Source organism: Neolamprologus brichardi, chromosome 7 (assembly GCF_056152115.1).
Source record: "Neolamprologus brichardi isolate AB-2024 chromosome 7, ASM5615211v1, whole genome shotgun sequence".
Classification (NCBI taxonomy): Eukaryota; Metazoa; Chordata; class Actinopteri; order Cichliformes; family Cichlidae; genus Neolamprologus; species Neolamprologus brichardi.
The window spans coordinates 9,970,404-9,991,959 of NC_142110.1; the positions used below are offsets into that span (position 1 = coordinate 9,970,404).

Here is a 21,556-nt window from a genome sequence, read left to right on the forward strand (position 1 = left end):
ATTACACTCCATCATCTCTGCACTCCTCCTTTTTCTTTCCCTTCACAACTACACAACTGCATCTTTCTCTTCTATATCGATGCATCACTTTGTGCTAAAAGGCAAAGACAATGACTTGTCTCTTTCTATTCAGACTGGATGCCATCTGTTCCTTTAGAGATACTACAGTCATGGCCTATTGCATGCATCATCCACCCTTACATAATCTCAAAAAACACACACAAACAATACATCTTAATTAGTAAGACACATTTGGACTTTGAATTCAGATACTAAATGATGCAAGATGTGCTTGTGCTTGCTGACACTTAATCAACCTGTTTGCACTTACCTGAACTTGAGGCCAAATGGGCTTGTTTTTTTTTCTGACTCAGATAAATGTGCTCAACCTATATGCCCTTTTCTGAATGTTGTTAAGCATGTAATGCATTTTACATGCAGATTTCTGTGGCATATACAAGTGTTTCCCACACTTTATTCTAAAATAATTTGCTATATTAGAGTTAAGCATTATTTCTTAGATAACTTGTAACCTATTTAGATTCAACATCTTAAGACGCAGTGTGCCACGTCTAGCTTTAGGCCATAATAAAACAGTGATTAATTGAAACCATGCTGCCTTTTTTTTGTCTTCCTTCATGCATCCTTTGTTCGTTGCCCCTTCATAGCCCACAAAATGTGACCTACAGTTTGTGTCTCATCTCTTCCTTCAGGCCTATCTTCTCTTTTCCCATCATTTTTCACTTAATATCTCTAATTTAGACAGACAAAAGATCAAGGCCTTAGTTAAAAGGGTGTGAAGACAGGAAGTAGATTAAATAGAAGAATGATATATCCCAGTGTGTCTGATCTCATCCAGATTGTGAATGAGTTTGACATGGCGGCACATAGATAAACAGACCAGGCCATAGAGACAGCACATATGACTCATCACTTTGACCCCTTTTTTAATAGTTTATTTCTCCTTCTTGAACTTGTTCAGGATTCTTGGCACCTTGTTATCTAGCAAACTGGCTCATGTTTCCAGCGGTCTTTCGAAGCCATACAACATGACACACTGACTGATGGTATCAGAGTTTGCACTTTACACCAGACTGCTTTGGCACTGGCATCGTGAACTCAACAGATCACATTCTATTTTGATGTATTGGGAATATATATACATATATATATTGAAATCCCCTCTCACCCCTGCGGGCGGTCTATCCTTCAAGCTCGGGTCCTCTACCACAGGCCTGGGAGCTTGAGGCTCCTGCACGGTATGTTAGCTTTTCGTAGGACTGAGCTTTTCTGGACAGATATCTCATATGTAGTTCCTGGGATCTGCTGGAGCCTAGCCTGGGAGTCACTGGACCTAGTGCTCCGATTACCAAAGTGATCACTGTTACCTTGACCCTCCACATCTTCTCGAGCTCTTCTCTGAGCCCTGGGCGTTTCCCATTTTGACCTTAGGACTTCCAGGCCATATCCAGCACAGATTTTTCTGTATACTATGTCAGGAGACCAGCTGCTGGACTTCTGGGGGAGGAAGGTTTTCCCATTCTTGTCTAATATTGGAATCTAGCTGCTCAAAGAAATTCTTTGGTGTACTTTAATGATGGTATTTAGGATTTTCCTGAAAAAAAAAATCATCTAGATGGTAGGATATGTTGCTTAAAAACCTGTATATCTTTTAGCAATTATGGTGCCTTTCCAGATGTGCAAGCTGCCAGGTCCATTGGCACCACCAATATCAGAATCAAACCCGTTTTTAGTATAGTGCTGCCTGAGGGCCTGGAGATCATCACTGAAGGCATCCAATATTAATTTTTGGCCTTGTAGGGGTTTATAGTTGGGGCTTATAGTTAGGCTTTGAGGACTTGCACTCTACCACTGTCTCCATCATGAAGGAATGTGATGTAGTTAAGCACCAGAGTGCAAAATCAGCATGGAAAGTACATTTGGCATGGTCACGCCTAGCAAACTCATGTCATAAGCAAAGTTTCTTTGGGCTAAACCAGATAATAAAACTAGATGCATGCCCATTTGGATGATTTGTTTCTGCACTTTTGGTAATGAGAGGTAAGATGTATGTTAGATAATTTTATATAAGTAAGCTTGGTGCATTGTCAGTGTTTGCTGTTGCCATACAGGAACCTTCAGCAGTGAAGTGAAAAAATGAAATCCTTATTTCCTCAGGCTGGGGAGGAATCATTAGAGCTCCTGATCTTCGCTCATTCTCGTTTGAGTCGTGCTTCACGCAAAAATGGTGATAGCATTATACGCTTCTAGCCTTTACATTCTTAAATTGCATTATTTGGTGCTTTTGTGTGAGTTTCTACTTCCTATTGGAGTCTTTTGAATAGCTTAAGTTTTCCTAATCATGAATAGCATAGCAGTCTTTCACTGTGAAATTTCATAGAATTAATTAAAAATATAACTGACTGATTAACTTAATCACTGAAAATAATTTGTTGCATGAATAATGTGAAAGGAGATCTGATGCTGACCCATTACCAATGACCTTGCTATTTTCTTCTTAATGACTTAAACATCTGTCTTTCCAAAAACCCAACGGGCAAATAATTGCTAACCCCATTGCACCAATCACACTGAATATCAATATGTTCAATTGTTGTTAAGTATGCCTATGTTAAAACCATTACCAGCAATACTCTGAATACCAAAAGATATACTGTGAGAGGTCTGTCTAAAACAACTTGGTCTAAATGCAATGTGCAAGGCATTTGGCAGCAGAAGATGGATATTGATGGAGGCAGATTGTCAAATTCTTGCCCAAGTGTATGAATGTAACACAGGGCTTTTCAGAGTTTTTCATAGTATATTCTTGATGATTTAGCCATAAAGAGGCTTCAAATGATCAACTATAATATATATATTACACTTTGGGAATAAACAGTTCATTCATAGTTCACCGATTATACATTCTGTCTTTTTCTGCTTCTTATGGATCATTCCCCAGTTCCCCTCCGTTTAGAAACAATCACAGCTGGGTATTCAATCTGCATGACTTCTTTTAGTCATGCTGAGCGTTTATTTAGTTTAGTTTACTATATGATGACAATGGACAGCAGGAGCAACAGCTGGCAACAGTCACATATCAAGACGAAGATAAGATGTCAAGAGCATGAGGATGACAAACTAGTAGTGGCTCACATTGCTCCAATCCACTTCAGAATCTGCCTAATGGGTGTTTCAGCATCTTGAATTCCTGTGCAGATGTATTTCTAAGTTATTACTGCTCCTGTATAACTGCTGACAGAGTGGTTTGAGTATTGCAGTAAATGCTAATCTTTTGGGGTTTTTCCCACACAACCTTCTGTAAGGTTAACAGAGAATGGTCAGAAAGAGAAAATATTTGGTGAGCTGCAGTTCTCTAGGTACAAATGCTTTGTTGATGCCAGAGGTCAGAGGAAAATGACCAGACTGCTTTGAGTTTATAGCAAGACAACGGCAACTCAAATAACCATTTGGTAAAACCGAGGTATGCAAATGAGCATCTCTAAATGCACAGTGCATCAAACCTTGAAGCCGATGGTCTATGGCAGCAGAAGACCACACCAGGTGCAACTCTTGTCAGTAAAGAACAAGAAACTTAGGCTACAGTTCGCATGAGCTCACCAAAATCAGACAGGAAAAGACTGCAAAATTATTATCTGCTCTGATGAAGCTCTGTTTATGTTGCGGCACTCAGATAATAGGCTCAAAATTTGGCATATACAAAATAAAAGTATGGATTTATCCTGCCCTGGTTCAATAGCTCAGAATGGTAGCCATATTGTAATTGGTGTGAGAGATATTTTCTTGGATATTTTCTTTTTATGCCCATTCCTTTATGACCACAGTGTACTCATCTGTCCCATGTCACAAAATGAGTAATTTTCCAGAAACATGTTGAATGTAAGAAGAATTAAGCAGTTCGTGAGCCAAAATACTAACACAATACCAGTAATGTGTACTTTACTAGATAAAATGTGTAGCCGTATCATGTGACGTGTCACTAGCTGTCATATCATGAATCAGTTTTCTGGAAAGAAAGTTTAAGACCTTACGATAATAGAGGTAAAACCCCAACAATCAAACAAGACCCTATAAACAAAGACTAGGTGACAGTGGAAAGGAAAAACTTCCTTTTAATGGGAAGAAACCTACAGCAGAAACTTGGGGCGGCGCAACATCCGGTGCGACAGATTGGAGGTGAGGGGAGGAAGATAAGATAAAAACACACTGTGGAAGAGAGCCTGAGATTAATAATAACTAGAGATTAAATGCATACTGGTGTATAAACACATAGTGAGCGAAAAAGGTGAGTGAAGAAAAACATGCGGTGCATAATGGGAAGACCCCAGCAGCCTAGATCTATTGTAGCGTAACTAAAGGTGGATTCAGGGTCACCTGCTCCAACCCTAACTATGTATAAGCTTTAGGTTTAAAAAGTTCCTTTTTGATCATCTTAAGTAGAGAGAGTGTCTGTCTCCCAAATTCAAAATGGCAGCTGGTTCCACAGAAGAAGGGCCTGAAAGCTCTGTCTCCCATTCTACTTTTAAATATCCTAAGAACTACAAGTAAGGCAGCAGTCTGAGAGCAAAGTGCTCTAATGGAATGATATGGTACTATGACGTCTTTAATATAATATATAATGTATATTTTCTACCACCTAATCCTTTTCAGGGGATTTTCATTATTTTCAAGGTTTTGTGATTGTGCTGTCAAAACAAGGCCTTTGAAGGCAGATATGCGCGCACACACACACACACACACACACACACACACACACACACACACACACACACACACACACACACACACACACAGTTGCATATTCTCAATAATTGCACACTATGGTTCTTATTGTGTGGAGGCATTTTTCATTATCCTGCTGGTTTTTTCTACCTCCCAATTCAATTCTATTTGTCTCCTTCTACTTCACTTATGTTCTTTCTTTTGCTCTCATTGGTTTCATTTTGATATTCAGTCTGGAACTGCATTGCAGCTCAAAGCTGAGGAGCAAAGAGGACTCATTCTTTGATATTTGTCATCTAGATTTCTGTGAAACTTTGAGGGACTTTTGTTTTAAGTGGCAACAGAAAAGTAATAATAGTTTAAGACCTGGTGATATGATCTATGCATAGGCGGGCATGTGCGTGTGTGTGTTTGTGTAACCTGTGATATGTCAAATGAACACAATATTTCTCTTAATCATTCCTCACAATAATAAAAATAATTCTTCTAATGGTTTTATGAATAATTTTGGTATTTCAGGTTGGCATATGCACAGCTTATAAAAGTACTAACAATAAGAAGGGTTCAGTTCCAGAACCTTACTCAGCAACAGTCATACAGTCCATTAGAGGCCAAATAAAAGCATTTTACAGTCAGCCACAGTAAATCAGCTTCTGTTGACGACAAGAGTATTATTCACTTTTTCTGTCCAGTTTTTGGCAATGAGACTAATGGATACTGTGGATCCGACCTTTTAAATTTTAGCTATATAGTCACCTTTTAAATAGCAGATTTTGAATGGACACAAAACTAAACTGCAGTAATCACAACATTATATATTATTACATTAACCACTTTGTGCATCACCTGCAATAGTTCTGGTTCAGTTTTCAAGATTCGGTTCAGTTCATTTCTTAGCAGCATGATTGAAAGACTCTGAAGGATGTCAGTTGGTATATTAAGTCACTCTTGAAGAGCTTCAGTCGATGCCCTTTAAACTCCACAGACCCAAAACATATTGTCTGATGCTTTCAAAGAAATGCTTTTTATGACGTTAGATGCAAATTATTTGGGCCAATTTGTTGGTTAAGGGCTTTTTTTTTCTTGATTTAACAATGGGGTAGTTGTACAGACATTTTCTGTTTTGTATGTTGTTTTGTTCGAGTCAAAAAGCGATACAAAAAAGTAACACATAAACTATAATTTGACTTAATTTTGTGTGCACTCCATCTTGTTTTGTTTCTAGTAAAAAAAACAACCTTCAAGACCTCATCTTTTTACCCGTTCTTGCCTCAACCATGATTTTATGTGACAGAAATGCAGTCTAATGATAAAGTAGATGTCTTTAAATACAACTGTGTTTCCAGAAAGTGTCCATCTTAATATTTGAAAAGGCTACGTGGATGATGTGCGAAAGCTAAAAAGATGAAAATAGTACTGCACACAAAACCAACTAAACTGTTAAGCATGGTGGATTATTATTTGTGCAATCTTAAATGGGCTGCAGCAGCAGTCCACACATATGGAAAAGATATATAGAAATCTTATAAAGTTTGTATCTGACTTGTGTGAAACTTGTATGAAAAGGATACAAGAGTGAAAACAGATATAAGATCCCTTTAAAAATTATAGAAATGAAACTTGTATGTTTTGGATACTTACTAAAACAATATATAAAAGTAATGAGAAAGTGGCCACTTTCATGAGTAGGGATGGGTATCGTTTAGGTTTTATCCAATACCGGTGCCAAACTGGTACTTTTGAAACGGTGCCGGTGCTTAAAGAATGGAGAACACAAACTTTGTCCAAAAAGCTCTCATGTTTAGCTGGTTTTTGTAAAAAGATAACAATGTTAGACTTTTCTGCAGCTATAGGGCATATATGGTATCACTCTTGGCTGGAAGCAGTGCTTAAACAATGGAAAAAACACAAACTTTGTCCTAAAACCTCTCATGTTTATCTGTTTTCCAATTTTTCGTTGGTCATTTTAGCCTTTTTGGCCAGGGTGAAGGGAGCATCTGCCATCAAACAAGAAGACAGCTGCATGTAACTACGACGGTGTTTGCTAGTTCACCTTACATGCATTAATGTAATAACGTGGTGAGCCTACTCAACGTAAATTACACACGAACAACATTAAGCTACTCACGCAGAGAAGAACAGCTGCTGCTGCCATCATCATCCGTCATCATTTCTGCTACACTGACAGGGCTAGGGGCCAGGACTCTCCTCTTCGGGTTTTTGGGGGAGGTTGCTAATTCCGGGTCCGATAGCAGGCACCACACACGTAGTAGGTACGGTGCATTTCTCGGCTTAAAAAAAAACACACCATGCGTCGCCAGGTGTTTCATCAGATTCAAGGTGTTACCTCCTTTGCACAGTATCACCTTAAGCACTTGTTGCAGGCTGCTGAGTTTGCATTTTTTGCTGTGAAGTACAGCCAGACTTTGACCGCTTCGCCTTGGGCATTTTTAATCTGTAGCGCTGCTCTAAAAGAACGTACGTACCTGGGCCCGCCTACTATCCTTGGAAACATAAAATGATTGGCTAGAATCTGAAGTGTATCACATCTCAGCAAAAAAAGCACCGAAATAAAGCACTAAAATGTGCGTTGCTTTTCGGTCTGGTTACTACCGGTACCCATCCCTATTCATGAGTAAATCATATAAGCCTTATATGATTTACTATATGAAGTAGGCCACATCTTATGCAAGTCTTTTATAAGTTTTTACTATTTCTTTTCCATATGGGCATGATGAGCTTAGAAAAAGTTAGGTGATTCTTATTTAATTCTATGAAATCTGGTAAAACTGTTGAATCAATCAAGGACAGTAATGCAGTATTCCCATTGTGCATCTCAAAATCATAGCCTGCAAGCTTTGGCCACATCATTTTCCTTGCTAAAAGCATTTCTATAATAAATAATACAATGTGCCTTCGTACAAACTTTGTGTGTAGAACTGTGCTTTATTAGAAGCTCTCCGCAGACTTAGGTCAGCCTGACATACTAGACTGGCATACGAGCTGCGGCCCTAAAGTGATTTTCTAGCATATTAAATTTACCCTTAACAAAGTTAGCTGTTATGGCTGATATATTCGGTTGTATTTGGTTCAATAATAGAATACCTATCACTGTCTAAAATGGTTGTATTATTATTATTATTATTATTATTATTATTGCTATTCTTTTAATACATCAGAAAAAACTCAACTCAAGCAGCGCAGTGAATGTCTCTTTCTTTCAGTTTTTAGGGAAGACTTTTGTTGTCATTCCTTTGTGTTGGGGTAGTGTGCAGCATGGAAATGCTGTTCCTTCTGATCAGTGATATAATTGTGCCCAGACTCAGGCAAATCCTAGAGGTTTTGTTCAAAACAAATAAAGAGCCGTGTGAGCCTTTCTTTATAAAAAAAAAAAAAATGAAAAAAATTAATGAAGGGATGTCAAATCGTTTGATAGAAATGAAAATTATCAATCTAGAGGGTAGTTCAATTTTGCTAGATAACATTGGGGCATGCTTCTAATGAAACAACAGACTGTGTCCTCCTCCAAAGTGTTTACTGATGTCCTGGACAGTCTGGGGGTCAACCAGACCAAAACATAATGTCCCAAAGGTGTTCTATTGGATTTAGGTCAGGTCAGTGTAGCGTCCTGTCAATGGTATAAGTTCCTTCATCCTCCAGGAAGTGCTTGCATATTCTCACATATTGTTATACCAGGAAAAACCTAGGACCCAGCACCAGCATTGGGTCTGACAATAGATCTAACAGTAGATTTCATCTCGATTTCAGTTGGCAGTACATCCATAACAGATTCTATTTTTTAGATTTAGGGACCACTGTTCTTTATTAAAGTGATTTCTGTCAGTTTACAAAATAAGCCTTTATATTGCCTTAAAATTATCCCTTAAATAAAGTCAGTAAGCAGTTTTCTGACAAACTTGAACAGTTCACTGGATTTTAAGTGACTCAATTTGACTCTCAGACACAATTGTGTTTGTTTATGTAATTACTGTAAAAAAAACCAACCTATTGTTTATATTCACATTATGGGCGATCGTGGCTCAAGAGTTGGGAGTTCGCCTTGTAATCGGAAGGTTGCCGGTTCGAGCCCCGGCTCGGACAGTCTCGGTCGTTGTGTCCTTGGGCAGGACACTTCACCTACCGCCTACTGGTGTTGGCCAGAAGGGCCGATGGCGCGATATGGCAGCCTCGCTTCTGTCAGTCTGCCCCAGGGCAGCTGTGGCTACAACTGTAGCTTGCCTCCACCAGTGTGTGAATGTGAGAGTGAATGGGTGGATGACTGGACGTGTAAAAGCGCTTTGGGGTCCCTAGGCGGGACTAGTAAAAGCGCTATACAAATACAGGCCATTTACCATTTACCATTTCTAATGGCAGTCAGGGTGCTGTTGTCTAACCTGTAAATCTCTGTCACATGTTCTCATCGTGAACCTGCACGCATCTTTGAAAAATACAGAGTGCCAGTGCCAACATACTAATTCTGGTATTCTATTGCAAATGCCACTGGAGCTCAGTCCCAGGCAGTGAGCAGAGTGCAAGAGGATGTCGGGCCCTCAGGACAAACTCATCAAGTCTGTTTCTAATTGTTTGGTCAAAAACATTTACACCAGTGGCCTGCTGGAAGTCATTTTGTAGAGCCCTGTCAGTGCTCATCCTCTTCCTCCTTGCAAAAAGGAGCAAATATGAGTGCTGCTGATGAATTAAGGACCTTCTTCTGCCTAGTCAGCTTTCCTTGAGGAACTGCTTTCTCTATGCTCTTGATACTGTGTTAAGAGACATTGCAGACCTCCTGGCAATGGCACATATTGATGAGATGACCTATGATGTACCATCCTAGAGGAGTTCGACTACCTTTGGAACCTCTTTAAGGTCCAGGTATGACCACATTCTACCAGTAGTGACAGTGCAAGACTAGTGAAAAGACAGTGAGAAAAGATGATGAGGAAATAAATGTCAGTGGCCTCCACCTGTGGTTTGGGGGTTGTCTTATTGTTGCCCCTCTAGAGCAACTGCTGTTAATTCCAACAGGAATTAATCTTAACCCCTCAGTAATCCAAGCTCTTGATGAAAAATAAATTACAGCCTGAAACAGAACCAACATACAATGTCTCTGAGTCCAACATGGCCTGGCCATGGGGTGACGCACCAGTTCAGGAGACTGAGTCGGCCACAAAAGCTCGGTCCAGGATGTGGCCAGCATTGCCTGTGGAATGGCTCAGGAGGCTGGCCATATGGCCAGTGGAGTTATGGGAGGAGACAAAGAACTTCTCGAGATTTGCCCCGTTGCCAGCGGCAGAGACTGAGGAGAGGCGGAGATCCTCTGGCAGCTTGGGTTGGAGGCCAGGGTTGGTGCTAACGGGCCTTCGACTCCAACATCAGTAGAGTCATAATTCATTTAGAAATTTTAACAAATCTCTGGAACTCCTCCCATAACTCCTCATCCAGTGCTATTGCACTGCCTGCTGGGTCCAGTGTGGTTGCATTGTTTTGTCATGGTTATGGAAAATCTGGACCCAAAAAAAGCAGAAAACAGGACAGGATTTAAGAAAGAAAAAACATACCTTTATTTAGGTGAGGCAGCAAATCCAGATGACTGAGGAAAGTGGGGTTCAAAAATAATCCAAAGCAGGCAATACACAAGGAAAATGCTTATGCAGACAAACAGTACAATGCATCAAAAAAACTAAGGAGAACCGAGGGTTTAAATACACATGAGGTAATCCGGCACACAGCTGGTGAAAACAAGGTGCAGATGAACAAAATGAATTAACGAACATGAGGGGAAACAAAACTGAATATAATGCACATGAGATGAGAGACTATCAAAATAAAACAGGAAGCCTAACCACTGAGATGGATCTTGACAGATGAAGTAAAGACAAAGACAACAACTGACTAAACATGGGAAACATAACAGAAACAGCGACTAGGCATGGAGAACTTAAGAATAACCAAGAAAGAAAACTATGAATACAAAATCGAAATGAAAACACAACCTAAGAAAAGATCATGTTCAACTCAAAACCACAATAAAGTCAAACAGAAAACATCAAACAGAAGAGTGAGTCTAAAACTGAAAATGCTGGATATAAAACCAAAGGAACATGACAGAAATAACTATAACCATTGTATTTAACTTTACGTTTAATGATGAAATGAATAGTTGTCAACAAATATTCCCCTTAAAGCAATACCAAAGAGATTAACTAAAGAGACCTTGATGGTAAAATCCCGACTGTTTTGAAAGAAGAAAACGCATAGTAAAGCCAAATAGTAGAGAATTTGAAAGGGGACCTCTTTCCTTGGAAATCCCAGGTTAGCTGTGGATTGCTGGATTGATTAGTGATTAGTGCGTTTTGCGAAATGGGAAGTGAAAAATGTAACCTAGAGAGCTATTGTATAGAAGTGTCTGTAACCACAGCCTTTGATATGGTCTAAAAAGACTAATATACTTTACCAACATTAACAATGAAGATGTTACTATCATATAACCATCTTTACAGAATTTTTACTGCAACCAGAGGAACTCAGATGGAGACCTGCAACTGAAGACAAGTGTCAGGCTGTTTACATTGTACAGTAAAAAGTACAACTTGTTGGATAGCTAGAGGGATATAAATTTTAGTAATAGTTTTATTTATTGACCTCACATAGCCAGACCTTTATTTAGCAGGTCTTAATAAGGAATCCAAATAACCTATTAACAATTATCAACCTAAGAATAATTGGTTAAATGATATCATGACTTGCTGGCTTCAAAAACCATTGATATGGTCACCTGGTATATGAAGTAGGACAGATCAATTCAGGGTAGACAGAACCCATATTTTTCTCATCTGATTCTCTTGACGTAACTGAGGGTTACCATTTAAATTCAACAATCAACAGCACTATCAATAGCAATTTGCCATTTTAAAATATTTTCTTCAGTTACTTCTTAAGGTGACAAAGTCTTACACACTGGGGACAAGCCAATTCTTAAACTGTTAAATGGTCTGTAGCAGTTATACCTCTGGTTCAGGCACATCCTCTGCAATTCTGCTGGTTGAGCTCAGCACAGAGCACATCATGCAGGCCAAGACTGTAGAATGATAAGGTCCCATCAAAGCCCGTGTGATTTTGATTCAGCTGATTTAGTTGAACTTTGGAGCAATGCATGAAAAACGTAGTATAACTCAGTAATATTAAACACGTTGTTTAATATTTTAGAACCAGGATTCCTATATCTCTGAATTTTGCATTACCGTGTGTCTTTGCTTCTGCAACTACTGTAATGTTTGCACTTTCATTCTTGACTCATTTATTACTTTGCCAAACTCAGAATATTAAAGAGATGAACTAATATGCCTCTGCATTTTGACACTTGCGTGTGGTTGTTGTTAGTGATGTGTTGCTGTTAGAAGATTTTATTGTTAACATTTTCATCTCACTGTCAGAAATACAGTGATGCTGAATGGGTTAGAGCTGAAGTTTGGAGTTTATATTGCAGGCAGGAATTATTGATTTATCACTTATTGGTTTGGTACTTTCTCTGCTCTCTGTGCCATTTATAGCTTAGGCTCTGCAAGTGTTTGAACCTGCCACAATATCCATACTCATTTGCACACTGGAGAAGTTGGTTGCATAGCACTGCATATACTGTTAACTAGCCAATATTTGAGTTTTAATAACAGTTGGCAGACGTTTACAATTTTTGAGATGTTTTTTTTTAGACAGGAGAAGTTTATGCCTAAGAGGCAGATTTCCACTGTATACAGTATGTATTGCATATATATGCGGTTGCTTATCAGAGCACAGAAATCAGCAGAGTGGATTGTTTTTCCACATCTTTCCCACAGGCATCAGAACCTTTGAACTCTTGCATTTATGACTAAAGACAGAACTCCTGCTGCTGTTGCTGTAGCAGTTACATAATGCCTCGCTTCATTTTTCCTAGAATAATAAATAATGCACATTCACGTGTTGACACAACATTATGTTGCTGAAAAATGGATGTCAGCTTTATGTGTAAGAAATTCTGCTTAGTTTTGTTTACTTTAACTACCACAGGCTCTTAGGGTGAACAGTAATATATAACTGTGAAAAGCCACCATACCTATGTGAATTGCATATTATATTAAAAGACCTGGCTTTTGCCTCAGGCGTGACACCAGAAGTTTCTGAAAAATTGATGTCAGCAAAATAAAGGCTTTCTGTGAGAGCTTTTGCCTATTATTCTCTAGTTTCATTTACTGGTAACTACCACTGACTGTTAAGATGACCTTTCGAAGAAAAGTCTCAAAAGTAATTCTGAAGCTATTACTATACATAAATTACTGCACAAAATCTTGAGCCAACCCTTTATATTTTGTTGAGAAAATGGGGAGGTGGGTGCAATTATGTAATGAAAGGTAGAAACATATATGGAGATACAGTACATATATTGTACATATATTTATTAGTATATTTATTAGTCTCAGATTTAGCCATTCTTATATTTTGCTTGTTTTATGTTATTGTATTTTTGCACAACTCTGTTGCTTGTGAAGCTCGCACACAAGAATTTCACTCACATGTACTGTACCAGTGTACCTGCACATGTGATGTGACAATAAAAGTGATTTGATTTGATTTGATTACATAAGGAAAAACTGAGTTTATACAATACAATGACCATCTGTACACACATAGCCTGAACTCTATCAGGCAAGCTTTCCTGTAGTTTCTTTTGAGTAGCCTTCAGGAATAGTTCTCCAGGCTTCTTGAATTGCATTCAAAGCTCTTCTTTGGATGTTGGCTTTCTTTTGTTCCATTCTCACTGAAGATGATCCCACTCTGCTTCAGAAATGTTTAGGTCCAGGCTTTTGGGATGCCAGTCCACACCTAATCTTCCTCTGTTGTGTTTTTCTGTTCAGGTATGCGTTTACTACATTGGCTGAGTGTTTGGGATCAAAGTCATCATTGCTTTCCAGATGGTATTGCATGGTGGATTCAAATCCAATGGTATTTTTCTGTGTTCAATCTCCAACACCACTGAAATGCAGCTTTCAAACCATAACAGAGCTTCCACCATGTGTGACAGATAACTGTAGACATTCAGTGTTGTCCCTCCCTTCTAACCTCCTCTGTATTTGTGTATTTGTTGACGGTGGTGTGAATTCAAAACTTTACATTAGTATTTAAATCCAAAAGGCCTGATGCCACTAAATTTTAGTCCAGTTCTTGTGTAACTTGGCACGCCTTTTCTCCCTGGTTCACTCCCTTAAGAATGGCTTCCTGACAGCCACGTTTCCACTGAGACTCTTTCTGATGAGGCATCTCTCAGATCTTGTGTCAGGTCATTGCTGGATTTTTTTTAAAGGACATGACTTTGAAATACTATTTTGTTCATCTACTACAGAAAGTTTTTTGGGCTACTTCTTCTTTTGTCCTCCACTTGTCCAGTTTCCTCACATGTTTTAGGAAAACTGCACACCATGAAGAGATTTGTCAAGTTTTTATCTAATAGCTGTTTTGGACTTCACCTTGTTGGTGCAAAAAAACTATTTTATGTCTAACTGTGCTATGTTTTCCTTGATTTCACTAAGAAAGTGGGAACAAATTATGTGTTTTTTTGTTTGTTTTTTTTGCGATAGGCTGCTAGTAACAAAGTGTCTAAAGATACAATTTAAATTTTTTATGCCTTCTCTCATCAGCTCTTATATATACGCAATATATATGTAAGTTTGGCTTCTTGGGAGCAAAGTAGAAAGAAATCAGGTTTGGTTTAAGATTCTTGTACAGTACTGTATGTGAATTGGCTTTTTCTTATTCTTATGATATTGGACATCCAATGTATGTCTCTGTGATGAAACAGGTCCTTATATTTAATGTTATATGTCCTTCTTTTATGTTACATATCATTCTCCTAATTCCACTTAAGCGCAGTATGTGATATGTTTAAAAAATGCCATGAAGTTAACCTTCTTCCCTTTTTTCACTCTTGTCTCTGCAGAAGTGTTTAAAATTCAATGTGGATGCACCAATCTGGCTGTCCAAGCAGCGAATCCTGTGTACTCTCAACCAGAGCCTGAAGGATGTATTAAACTATGGCCTATTCCAGCCGGCATACAACGGCAGGGCTGGCAAGTTTCTGGATGAGGAGAGACGGCTAAGGGAATACCCCTTCCCATCCATTGCTCCTGTACCTTACCTTGAGGTAGGTGTGGATCGTGTGCATTTATGAGGCTTCCACTGATGTATGATAGGAAGAGAGAAAGAAGTTGTATATGCAACAGCACCATACATAATCGTTTTCTCTGCAAACATCTTCAGAAAGATTTTTGACTCTGTGAAAAATCAATTCACATTAGAAAGGCTTTTATATTCCTCCTATATTTTATTGTATTTTATATATTGTCCTAATAATTATCTTTGCATGATTTACGTAAAGCAGTTTGTGAATACTAAACACACGATCAAAATGAGCATTATTAGGAAAAGCTGAAGAACTGATGTTGATACTGGCAAACAAGCCGGCCAATCAGTGCCTCCTGCACCACTTAATGAAACAACTCTGTCCATATCCTGTTTTAATTTGGAAATTTTACAACAGTTCAGCGTTCCCAATAATGGTTGTTTTATTTATTTTGTATGTTACAGAAAAAGCTGGTTGTCGCTGCTTCAGCTGATTTCAACAAGAATACATACTACTGTAGTAGGGCTGTCGAAATATGAAATATATAGAGCTATCCTTAACGTTTTTTATTGGAGATATAAGAAATATGTTTGGGAAACTGAACATGCTTAACGCCGGCTCTGCAGTCTAGTGGCCTCTCTAGCTCTGTTCTAGCTAATAACTGCCAGAGAGGCCATCATAATGCTGCATGAACAGTTTGTTTAATTCCTTTCTGGGGCACAACATTTGGATAACTGAAACCTGAGCTTATTAAGACACTTCATGTTTGATTAGAGTAACCTAATCATTCCAGTCTGCAGTAACTTCACAGCAGCTGAATCTTGCTACTCACACAACAGTGAGAGGTGCTTGCTTCGCATAATAGGGGCCAACACTGCACACCAGTGTCACTATGCCTGCACACAGTGCTGATTCATTCATATACAGCACATAGTTTTTGTTTAATTTACCTTTGTTTTAGTGCACTGTCGTTTTGTTTGTTTTATCCTAGCATACTGTAGACATCTGTTTTTTAAAGCATATTGATGAATGTGTTTTTAGTCATAGTCCCTTTAACCTAATAATAAATACAGCATCTTGCACCTGTGGTTTTTCGGGGAGGGGTCCTTGTTCCCATGGCAGCGTGATTCAGTTCATAGGCCAGTGTAATAGTTTCTCTTATCATTTTTCTCACCATGTCATTTGTCAGTCATATTACAACTCATTGTTGTTCAAAAGTCGTATGTCTATATGTGTGTTTATGCTTCGCATGCAGGCTGATGCGACATTTGGATGCATGTGTCTGCATCATTTTAAGTGTGATGTATGCTTTTTCTGATGTGCCAGTCAAACCCGATAGCAATAATGCTGTAGTCAGTGACAGTTTATTGTCTGCAGCAGCTGTCATCTCTCGAAGATAATTGCAGTGCTTGTCCATCAAGCTTTTTGATCTGAGAGAATTAGAGACTGTTTAACAGACAAGGGTGTAAAGATGATGGCTAGGTTTTCTTTCTTTTTTTCCCCGACTGGTTGCCTTTGTTTTCAGTGATTTTGTGACATGTCAAGAGCTTGAAATAAAGCGAAATGAAGATCTACCAAAGAGTAAATTCTTCCCTAAAACATTAAGAATTTTTGGTCACGTTACTTTGTTATAAAACTTTGTTATGAAATTAGCTATGTTAGTTTTCTAGAGTCTTGACTGCAAATCAAGCTTGAGACTGTGTAATGTCTCAGCTTAAGGATGAATAATACTCATTTAAAGTTAATTAACCTTGATTTTGGAGGTCTACTAGACTATGTCTACACATTTTAATGTTTCTACTTTCTACTACCCTCTCTCTAAAATTCTCAGTTTTAGCTCATACACTAATTCACAGCTTATCACAAAAACAACAACAACACAATTTTATGCAATGGCATTACCAGTTAAGTTCCTTTACCAAACCCCTTAACATTCATTCTACACAGCATTTAGGATTTTACACAATTTAAGAGGCAAAATGATGCAAGAGCTGACAGGGTGGGTAAGTTGTCAGTGCCATTTGTCCATTTATTTGTCTAGTCTGTACTGTATCTAATTCTATCTGGATTTGTGGTTGTACTTCCTAAAACTTACAATTTAGCTCAATAGGCGTGGGTTGATCAGTTTGTGTGTGCACAAGTGTCTGCTGCTACTTTGCCAGAGCACTATGTATTGACCTGCAGTTATTCCCTTGGGCATGTTGGGTGTAGAGAAGATTGACAGGTTTGGATTAGCGGCTGAAAATCTTGTGCTCTGCTGTGGATTTACTCTGTTGGTGAATGCCACACATCGCTGGAGAAGCACACATGCACACACGTACACACACGAGCACAAAGAGACCTGAAATACATGGAGTCCTGGGCAGTGAAAGTCGCAAAGTTTTAAAGCTATTACAGGCTGTCAGTGTTCAGTGAAACCTTTCTACAAAACAAGCAGTTTGCAACAGAGCTAATGAATGATCTGGCTTTTGACAAATTCCGGTAAAGCTACTGACCAAAGTTGGATAATAGAGTCAGAAAGCTTGATGAATTAGTTTGCAGTAGTGAAAGCTCAAGTCATCATGCTACCTGAACTCACCACTGCCACATCTCTAACTTATTGTCTGATTACTAGACCACTTGTGCCTTGGATCTGTCCTCTTTATGATAAAAAACAAAACAAAGAAGCGTTGTTATAATATTAGGAAACGTGCTGAAATAGTTGTGCCCACATCCTCATCTGCTGCTGGAACATTTTCTGGTTAAGCACCTTCGTTCATTCGTCATTTCTTTTATAAATAGCTGGTTGTACTCTATATATGCCAAGCCATGTAATCAGCACACTTTCTCCAACATATACATTTTTTTTTCTTTTAAAAAGCTATGTTTTGTCTCATATTTGTTAAGCTACAAGGATCCCGACCAAATTGCTGACCACTTTCTTGCTCTGCTTCTGAAAAAGTCATCTTCTGTGGGATTCTCATTTTATATCTTAATTTATTATCTTGTCACGGAGGATTGTGAGGAGTTGTCAGGTGTGATTTTAGTTGTCTTTATCGCCTTTTCTGTGTACAGCTATACTTATTTATCTGCTATACTTAAAGTCAAGTAGTTGCTTTTTGACTTTTATTTTGTCAGATTTTCTACTTTTTATTACACAATGTATTGATTGGTTGCCTTCAGAGTTCAAGTTCAACTTTTGTTATGCTTTTCTTTTCTAATATGATTTTCTAGCTGTAGAAAATATTTTATCTAAAAATGGCGAAAATGTCTTTTTTGTGCTTTTCCTATACATGAGGTGTTTAGCTGATATTGGAAGACTTTTTTTTTTTTTTTTTTAGCTATTTATGTTTCATATTCAAGCTCCAAGTTACAGTTTTTGGGTTTTCAAGCAAGATGTAATATATGACAAACATGACATGCAGGAGTGCTGGAAAGAGATGACAGCAAGCTGCAGTGAGAAATTTCATTTCATAATGACTTTGAAAGTTATTAAATAAGTCCAAATATGTTTGTTTCTGCTCTCACTTTCTATTTCATAGGACAAACTAATAGAAAATAATTTATTTTACACAAGCTAGGCTAAGCAGATGATACTGCATGACAATTTTAGTTAATAACTTTAATTTTTTTTGCAAAGCAGAGATAAAAGTCTCTTATATTTGTTCTTCTTTTTCAGTTCCGCTATAAACGACGTGTCTACACTCAGACCTACCTGGATGAAAAGCAGTTGTCCAAGCTCCACACTAAGGTAAGCCCAAACAGTCGTGTGGTTTTCAATTCCACAAGCTTTTTGTTTGTGCAACCTTTTGAACGCAGTGATACAGGTACAGTAATACAGTAATTTAAACACTGACTGGATAGCATAGTGGCACAGTGGGCCACTACAAGAAAAAATTGTGTCCTTTTTGATGTTTAGATGGTGAAAGTAATGATGGAAGCAATGAGTGTTGTCTATGAAACTGGTCTACATATGTTGGATTGAAATCTTGTTGAAGCGAAGCCAAGGATCCAAAATCATGTTGAGACCATTCAGTAACGCCCACACGCTTGTTCCACGTTCTCTTTTTTCAGATTTTCCTTGTAGACACATGTCTGTACAGACTAGAGATGTCACAAGAACCAATATTTAGCTGTCCAAAGCCATATTTTCTGAAAATATGGCTATTATACTGAAAGTGCCAAAGGTATGATTGTGGTTCCATAGTCTTGTGGTTTACACATTTGCCTAACACATAAAGTCCCTGGTTAGACACAATTCCCTTTGGGGATGTGTCAGGAAGAGCATCCGGTGAAAGAAATCTGTCAAATCAAATATGCGGAGCTATCTGCTGTGTCGACCCTCTGTGAAGGGAGCGGCTGAAAGAAGCTTTTACTAAAAGTACCAAAGGAAGCATATTATATCATCATGGGAAATAGTGAGTGAACATGCAATTAATATAACATGTGAAAACACACTAAGAGTATATATATATTTTTCATATCAGAGTGATTCATGCTGCTGAAATGAAACAGAACAAAGTTACAGAGGCTTTAGTCAAGACGTAGCTATGCATTTTGCAGTTTGGCATATTTTGGAACCATCTGTGAAAGTTGATATTTCTTAGGTATTAAATAGCAGAAATTAGGCTTTCTTTTTAAAGTGTTTTTTGTAACATAAATAAAAGCTCAAATTAAAAAGTGGACAACAACGCTGTATACAATGGTAGACTGGCATGTAACGTGTTTATGCATAAACAAATGAATAAGACAGAAAAAATGCTCCCGGGAAAATGTTTTCAAGCCACACTGGGAGATTGAGTTGCTCAGGAAATGTGGTTTTATCGCATTGGATTTAAGTTTTGGAGGCAATACAGCAAAGGACAACTAGAATTTGGGTTAATTTTCTCAACATGAAATGTATTATCTTTTGCTGATAGTTTAGTAAATTTTGGCGTGATAAAACTTGCAATTTTACTGGGGCCCTTTCATTTTGAGAGGTTTATATGAAATACCTCCATTTTAGTTATTTATTTCTGGTGGATATTGAGAATAGTCATTTCATGGTCTTGGTACTTGGTACTTACTGCCTAATTTCCTGTGTAGTCGCATTTCTCTGGCAAACATCGCTGTCAATCTGATTTTAGAGTTGTTTTGTTTTTTCTTTCCCTTTTTATGTTTTCCCACCAGCAGGCTGATCAGGGTGCTAAAAGTGTTTTTAAAGGTAAAATTCAAAATAATTTCCAGCTGAATTTACTGATTCTCCATTAAAATTATAGACCGGAAATGTTTCACATCACTAAGACAACAAAGCACTTTAGAAATTGCTTACTTGGTACTGTCAGCCAAGTGTTTGCATCTGAGAGGCTCTGGTTGAGTTTTATTGTGTAATTTTTTATGAGATGGTTGAGAAAAGAGGGCCAAAGTAAGAGTGCTGCTCTGTATGTTTGTTGGTTCATTCATGTGTAATTGAAGTACTCTCTTTAGGCCATGTCAAGCACTAACAGGCTTGCATGAGGACAGAGTGTGCTCATACACAAAGAAGCATGGTAGATGTCACATAAACATAAACTAGATCTTTTGTGTGTTACTGTGGCACAATAAAATATTCAGGAAAAAAATAGGGTCACATTCACTAGTATGATTCATCCCGAGCTTTTCCCAAACTTGTATAATTGCTTTTTTGTCAAAATACAACTGAAATTTCTTTTGTAAAATGCACGATTTCCTATTCAACTAGGAAATAGAACAGGAAACAACATGATTTGCAATCCTGAACTAATTTTGTTCGCTTAGTGTAAATTTTTTGTCAGAAACAACATGTGCTTAATGCATGTATAAGTGCAAGGTAAATCAAATTTCAAATCTTTTGTGATTGAAATGCGACTTTTAATTCATATATTGAAAAATATGTGTGAGGGCATGTTGCTAACCGGATGTGAACAGACTGCAGAAGAGAAGGCAGGTTTGGTAAACTAAGCTTGGTGGATCAGCAGGCTCACAGACACAGTATAAAGTGGCAAACAGAACCAAAAGGCTAGTGTTGGCAGACATTTGTGAGGCCCAGGCAGGTGGTCTCAAATACAGAAAAGAAGAGCAGGATAAATATTGTCTTCTGGGCAGCCTAGATAATCTGGCAAAGCATGCATATTTGCTGGGCACTACTATTAATATTATTCATGAAATAATGGGAACCAGGTGTGCACACAGGTGACTGATCGCTTGCAGCAGGAATTTAGTGAGCACAACTGTGGCCTGTTCTGTGAAGCTGGATTTGGGTTTTTCGGGTAACTTTAAGGTTGTCCATGGGTTTTCAGTACTAAGGAAGTGGTTCCCTCCATACCCAGCTGCATCTCCATGCTTCAAGTTATGTTCAAGATTGAAAATCAAAAGGCATGAAAATATCAACCACTGATCAATCAGATGTCCAGAAAATAACATTAACATTCCTGTAAGATCCCTAGGACTAGGGTCTGAAGTTTTTAAGTGGTGTCTAAAGTTTTCCCCTGTGAGTATTAAATTATATAGATTGAACTTCATTCGTTAACTTTTGCTTTGCTGCTTTTGTAACCAGTTTCTGCTTCACCCCGCTGCAACAGTTCGGCCCAAACAGACACCTCTACTCTGCGTTGTGTTGTGTTTTTAAGAAGACAAGGAGTCTCTGATCGATCGTTGCCAGTTTATTTCCTGAATGGAAACAAC

At 38.2% G+C, this 21,556-nt stretch overlaps 1 protein-coding gene across 7 annotated transcripts in view; it reads left to right on the top strand.

The window, feature by feature from the left end:
- shank3a (SH3 and multiple ankyrin repeat domains 3a) overlaps positions 1–21,556 on the top strand; it is a 167,287-nt gene that overhangs the window by 19,496 nt on the left and 126,235 nt on the right. For all 7 annotated transcript variants that reach the window (XR_015719240.1, XM_087843066.1, XM_087843060.1 and 4 more), the window contains exons 2-3: positions 14,714–14,917; positions 18,555–18,626. Coding sequence is in view for 6 of the 7 variants with exons in the window: in XM_087843066.1 (XP_087699192.1) it covers positions 14,714–14,917; positions 18,555–18,626 (276 nt within the window). In the remaining variant the exon portion in view is untranslated. The remainder of the gene's footprint in view (positions 1–14,713; positions 14,918–18,554; positions 18,627–21,556) is intronic.